Source organism: Moschus berezovskii, chromosome 7 (genome assembly GCF_049115385.1).
Source record: "Moschus berezovskii isolate FMDL1 chromosome 7, NW_MosBer_1.0, whole genome shotgun sequence".
NCBI lineage: Eukaryota > Metazoa > Chordata > Mammalia > Artiodactyla > Moschidae > Moschus > Moschus berezovskii.
The window spans coordinates 111,388,757-111,394,756 of record NC_142466.1 but is presented as its reverse complement, the minus strand read 5'-3'; the positions used below and the strand labels follow the sequence as shown (position 1 = coordinate 111,394,756).

The 6,000-nt window shown below is 44.0% G+C and overlaps 1 protein-coding gene across 1 annotated transcript in view; it reads left to right on the top strand.

The window, feature by feature from the left end:
• Positions 1-1,388: 1,388 nt before the first annotated feature.
• Positions 1,389-6,000, top strand: part of TNFSF8 (TNF superfamily member 8) — a 28,109-nt gene continuing 23,497 nt past the window's right edge. Inside the window, exon 1 of the mRNA XM_055427747.2 lies at positions 1,389-1,839. Within this exon, the coding sequence (XP_055283722.1) occupies positions 1,645-1,839 (195 nt within the window). The 5' untranslated portion in view covers positions 1,389-1,644. The remainder of the gene's footprint in view (positions 1,840-6,000) is intronic.

Sequence of the window (6,000 nt, the reverse complement as noted above, 5' to 3'; positions counted from 1 at the left end):
GCAGTGATTCACTTTTTAAATGGTCTTTTGAAATGGAGATGATTAGTAACCACAGATGTGGCCAGCTCTGCCTGCCTTGAGAATCTATCCACTCTGTCTAAATTCCAGACTGTTTGGAACATTTAACCAGAATGGTACGATACCCTCTGCCAAGTCTCTTCCCATTCAAGAAGTACTCTTACATCACGCTGTCATTTGATCCTTATGGTGGCTGTCAGTGCAGACAGGGAAATAAAGAGCGGGCCTAAGGGTTTGCACAAGGAGCCAAGACCATTAGGGTGGGGGGAGGCTGAGAGAGGACCTCCGTTTTTCAGCCTTCACGTACAATGACAGTAGCAGGGATTCCGTGGTCTGCAGGATTAACTATTTACCCAAGTGATTCCATTGATCAACATTTGCAACTTTGACTGAGACAGTGTCTATCCTTTCTGATTCTCAATTTTCCCTTATCTGTAAAAAAAAACAAAAACCTTAGCTGCCTCGGAGGGCAGAGGTGAGGGTGAAGTGAGGCATTGTGTCAATCTGAGACAGAAGAGGCTCGACTGTAGTAGTCACACACGCGCGCGCACACACACAGCACATACGATATACAACACGTGCCACACAGCGTGCAGATGCACCTCACACACACAGCACATGCACAGCACACACCCTCCGCTCACACGCACACACCACCCAGGACACACCCGCCCCTACACTCTTCACCACACCACTTCCCTACCCCCACCCTCGCTGCCAACTCCTTCCCCTTTCTCTGAGTTTTAGGCAGGCCCAACTTTATATGCAAATGTAACAGATCCCAATATACTCTGGAGGACTTTTTTGTTCAAAAGATCGGTGTTGCCAGTTCGCTGCTCTCGGACAGTATCTGTGAACCTGTCCCCCAATTTCATCCTGCCATTAAGCTTGTCTCCCTGTGGAGAAACTTCCACGTTTGTGGGCTCCTCCTTGCCAGAGATCTGGTAGCATTTCCAGTTCTTAAGAGGAGCCGATATCACCAACCCCTCTGAGTCATTCCACCACAGTCCAAGGGATCCAGCCTCCCTGTGTGTGCTAAGTGGCTTCAGTCGTGTCTGACTCTGTGTGACCCCGTGGACGGCAGTCCTCCAGGCCCCTCTGTCCATGGGATTCTCCAGGCAAGAACACTGGAGTAGGGGTTGCCATGCCCTCCAGGCCCAGCAAATAGATATTTTCTGATGAGGGCTTCTGAGCTGCAGGCCCCGCTGAGGAGAATGTGCAGCTTCTCAAGCCGGAAGGCGTTTTGTGGCTGAGTCTGACTGAAACAGAAGTTGCTTTGTGTGTACGCGCGTGCACACACACACACACACACACACACAGAGCAGCGCAGGGAAACCGTCATTTTCCTACTCGCCCTCTGACATCAGCCACCTTCTCTATAGCTACAGTTTCTCTTCACTCAAACTGGTCCCTGGCGATGAAAAATGAGCCTGTCCCCCACCCGTCCTGCTGCCTTTCGCCTCACGCCCCCAGAGAAGAGTTTCTTCGTGAGGCAGCCGGTGAAGGTTTTTTTCCAAGTCACATGATCCAGGATGCAGGGGGAGAATCCTTCTTGGAACAGAGATGGGCCCAGAACCGAATCAGATGAGGAGAGATAAGGTGTGATGTGGGGAAGCCTATATAAGAATGGACCCAGGGCTGCAGCGAGCACTCAACCCACTGGCCCCGTCTCAAGACACAGCCATGCATGTGCCCGCAGGCTCCGTCGCCAGCCACCGGGGAGCCACTGGCCGCGGGTATTTCTGCTTCACTACAGCCTCGCTGGCTCTGTGTCTCGTCTTTGCTCTGGCGACCATCATGGTGCTGGTCGCTCAGAAGACGGTAAGTGGGCTTCTCTTCTTTGCCTTTCCTTTCTGATTTATGTTCGGTTTTCTCCATGGAGACTTGGGGATAGACGAAACAAAGAACCGAGATCAACAGAGAGGGGGCAGAGAAATGGGAAACTCAATCCTCTCAAATAATTTGGCTCTTTGAGGGAAAATTTTGTTGAGCCATCACCTCCAAACTTTCTGTATACACGTGAGCCAAAGAAGGAAAAGGAGCCATTAGCCTTGAGAAATTTTCCGAGAGGAACGGGATATATATTCACATATAAGCTGACTCACTTCATTGTACAACAGAAACGAAGGCAACACTTTAAAGAAATTATATTGCAATAAGAAAATAAGAAATGTTGCTGAGCTAAAGACTTCTATTCAAGATGGAAGAGACAAGGAAACTTAATAACACATCTGTACAACCAGTATCATGTCTTTGATGACTTCAGACCAGATTCCAAGATTCTGTATTCTCAGTCCAAATGTTCCTGAGATTTCAGAGGCCTCGGCAAGTGCTAAGCACTTTTTTAGCCAGGAGTTAAGTTTCAGAGGCCAGAACAAGGAAAGGGAGCAAGGAAAGGAGGCCAGAGAGAAGACCAGGGCTCTTTAGAGCTTGGGCATGTCAGTGTTAAAGCTCACAAGACAAGTTCAAAGCTTCTCCTAAGCCACTGCTTTGAAGAGCTTAGTGTGTCACAAAAACACAGCGCATAGAAGCAGCATGTAGAAATGTTTTGTTCCTCTGAGACTGCTCAGAACCCTAAACTACAAGCAATTATGGGTACACACTGTGAAGTTCAGCTGTCTCAGGAAATTTATCTTTTCTTTTTTTTTTTTTTAAGTACATGGTAAGAATTACTATGAAAACAGAGGAGGTGAAGGAGGAAGCTTATTCATATTTTAGGAAATTGGTGTTTACAGCAAAGCCACCAGGATATATTTTAGAAAAATACTGTACTAATAGTATATATTGCTCATGAGTTTTTTAATGAAGTAATTTTGATAGTTTAAGAACTGTACCCCCAATACTACCACCCCTTCAAAGTACGTACATTTCTACTTATTCCCTCAAAGCTCTCATTTTTCATAGTATTGCAATCCTGCAGAATTTTTTCAGGTTTCCTTCAGTTGTCTTAGGTTGAATGCTATTTACCCTATTGATTGCTAAAAAGAACCAGGCTTTAAAAGGCTTTGGTATCTGCTTCTCAAGTGTCCTCAAGAACTGACATTTAAATGAAGCTTTGAAACTCATACCTCCATAAAAGTGAAACATAACAGAATTGCTAGCACTTGGGACTTAGACTGTAAAGTTTATGAAACTTCTCATTTATTGGGCTCATCTACACCTACTAGGAACAGCACACTTGAGAATATTCTAAGACACTTTTTATACTGTACAGACTCTATGACTTCTATAATTCTAATCTGAAGTAAACCAGAGGTGTATCATTTTACAGCAAGAGCCAAAGAAAAGAAATCAAAGTGGCCTTCGAAAATTTCTTTAGTTAAAGGTTGTAGCTAGAACTGGTATGAGAGAGAGAGAAAGAAACAAGGAAGGAAGGAAAGAGGGAAAAAGAGAGAGAGAAGGATATGATAGTGGACATGGTGTGGTGGTGACATACAAAGCTAGAAAGAGTTCTTGAATTAGAACAGTCCTAATTCAAGTCTTGCATTTGGCTGAATTGATTCCTTCCATGAAGGAACTGGAGTGGATCTTTCTGCCTCGTTTTTGTAAATGTGGACAATGAGGGACAGAAAGGGGATAGGGCTTGATCTAAGTTGTCCTGAGAAGGTGGCAGTCAGGGCTGCTCGGCTATTTAATGAGGACACTGCTCCCTTTGAGCACACAGACAGCCACAGCAGCGCTGAAAAGACTCTTCCTCCTCTTCTCCTGGGAGTGTGACCTTCCTGGCATCCAATTCCTTGACTTCCCCTCACTCTGGGAGATGAAAAGATTCACTTCACAATCTGACTCTAGGGTTTGATGTACTATGATCTCTTAGCCTGAGAAATATCAGTAACTTGCTTAAAAGTATTGTGATATAGAAGTTAAGTGTTTTACACATATCATTTCCAATAATTTGTTCAGATATGAACTGTCAGAAAAACTAAGGAGAGTCATCGTCTTGAACTTGAGTTATCAGGAAAGACTTCCTGCGGGAAGAGGCTTTAGTACAGGTACAACTTGCAAATGAATCGACTCTTAACAGGACTCCTGACAAAGGAATCAATGGGAGATACCTAAGGACCTTAAACTCATATCCCAGTTATTAAACATTAAGTGGATTGCTGGCCACCCAGCAGTCTTGTGAGGGTGGATGGGGGCAAGGGTGAGGACCATGAGCTGGTTCTACTGGCCTAGGAAGTCCCCACCATTACTGTGCGTGCGCTTGGTCGTGTCTGACTCTTTGCATCCCCATAGACAGTAGCCCCCCAGGCTCCTCTGTCCATGAAATTTTCCAGGCAAGAATACTGCAGTGAGTGGCCATTTCCCCCTTCAGGGGAATCTTCCTGACCCAGGGATCAAACCCGGGTCTCCTGAATCTGCTGCATTGATAGGTGGATTCTTAACCACTAAACCAGCTGGGAAGCCCCCAGAAGTCACAGTTCTAAATAAAAAGACACATGTACAGACAAAATTAAACCAAAGTTAACTTAGAATATATAATAAGTGGTGGAATGTAGGCACACAGAGCTACCATGAAACAACAAGTTAAGGAGATGGAACATTTTCCCAGGCAGATCTAAGGAATCCTCACTGGAGACTGGAGTTTCAGTCTGACTTGAGAAATGTGCACAGACAGGTTTCCGGAGATCAGAGGCGAGAGTATTTCTGGCCAATGGATCAGCCTGAGAAAAGTGAGACGTGTAGGACATGCAGGCAAGTCAACAAAGAGCGCCTTGAGATTTGACTTGAAAACCGAATAACTGCACAGTCAGACTCCTTGGGAGAGGCAAAGAATTTAGGTTTCAACCTTCAAGATTTATTGAGCATCTACTGTGTGCAGGACAGTAATGCTCTAAGTAATGGATACAGAACCTTGATCAAAGCCAAAAATATCTCTGCTTTCATGTGACTTATGGAACTTATTTTCTACTGATGTCTTAAGTCTCTGCAGTGGCTGTATTTTATTTACCTTTAAACCATTATATTCATTTAAAATATATATTCACGTGGTTTAAGAAAAGTAAACAAGGACAAAGAAAAAAGTAGAAATCTCTCACACCCTCTCCACCCAACCACCAGTCCCTCTTTTCTGAGATAAGGACAACTGACAGATTCTTTCATGTCCTTCCAAAAATCTATGATCTACAAATATATAGTACACACGTGTCATTATAGCAAACCCATAAATTTGCAGCTTGCTTTATTGACTTAATATATCTTGGAGATCCTTCCATGTCAATACATGGAAGTCTACCTCATTCTTTTGAAGAGTCACATAGCATTTTATTGTACTTCGTATTTCATCTGTGTCTAGTGACTGACACAAGTTTTTCTCTAGAGGTTTTGCTCACTGTGTACATCTGCAAGTCTGTCTGCGGGATAAATCCCTGGAGGTGGGAATACAATGTGTATTTTTCAAGAGATTGTACTCAATACTCTTGAGGAAGTAGAAGTCCTACCAGCAAAAAGACGGATCTTCATGGAAAAGAAAGAAAATTGATTTCTTATGAAGTAATTATAACAGAGCATATGCATATGAGCCCGAATGAAATGTCACACAACTTATACAGCAAAGCAAAGAGAAAAAAAATTCTCATATCTCCTCCAGAGACAAAGGGTTATAAATAGATCATATATAGGCTATAAGGTGGACAGGCTTCCCATGTAGTTCAGTGATAAAGAATCCACCTGCCAAGTGGGAGACGAGGGTTTGATCACTGGATCAGGAAGATCCCCTGGAGAAGGAAATGGCAACCCACTCCAGTATTATTACCTGCGAAATCCCATGGACAGAGGACAGAACTCAGCAACTAAACAACAGCAATAAGGTCGGCACTAGAGGTGCTCACAGTTCAGGTGGCTTGGAGGCCTTCAGTCTGAAGAAATGTTTCTGTTATAAACCAGAAGCCTGGTCTTGTCTAGCCCCTGGAGAGATCTATTTACATTTCACAATGTTAGAGTAAGGAAGGGCTCATGTATTCTAGAAAGAAGAGAAAGCAA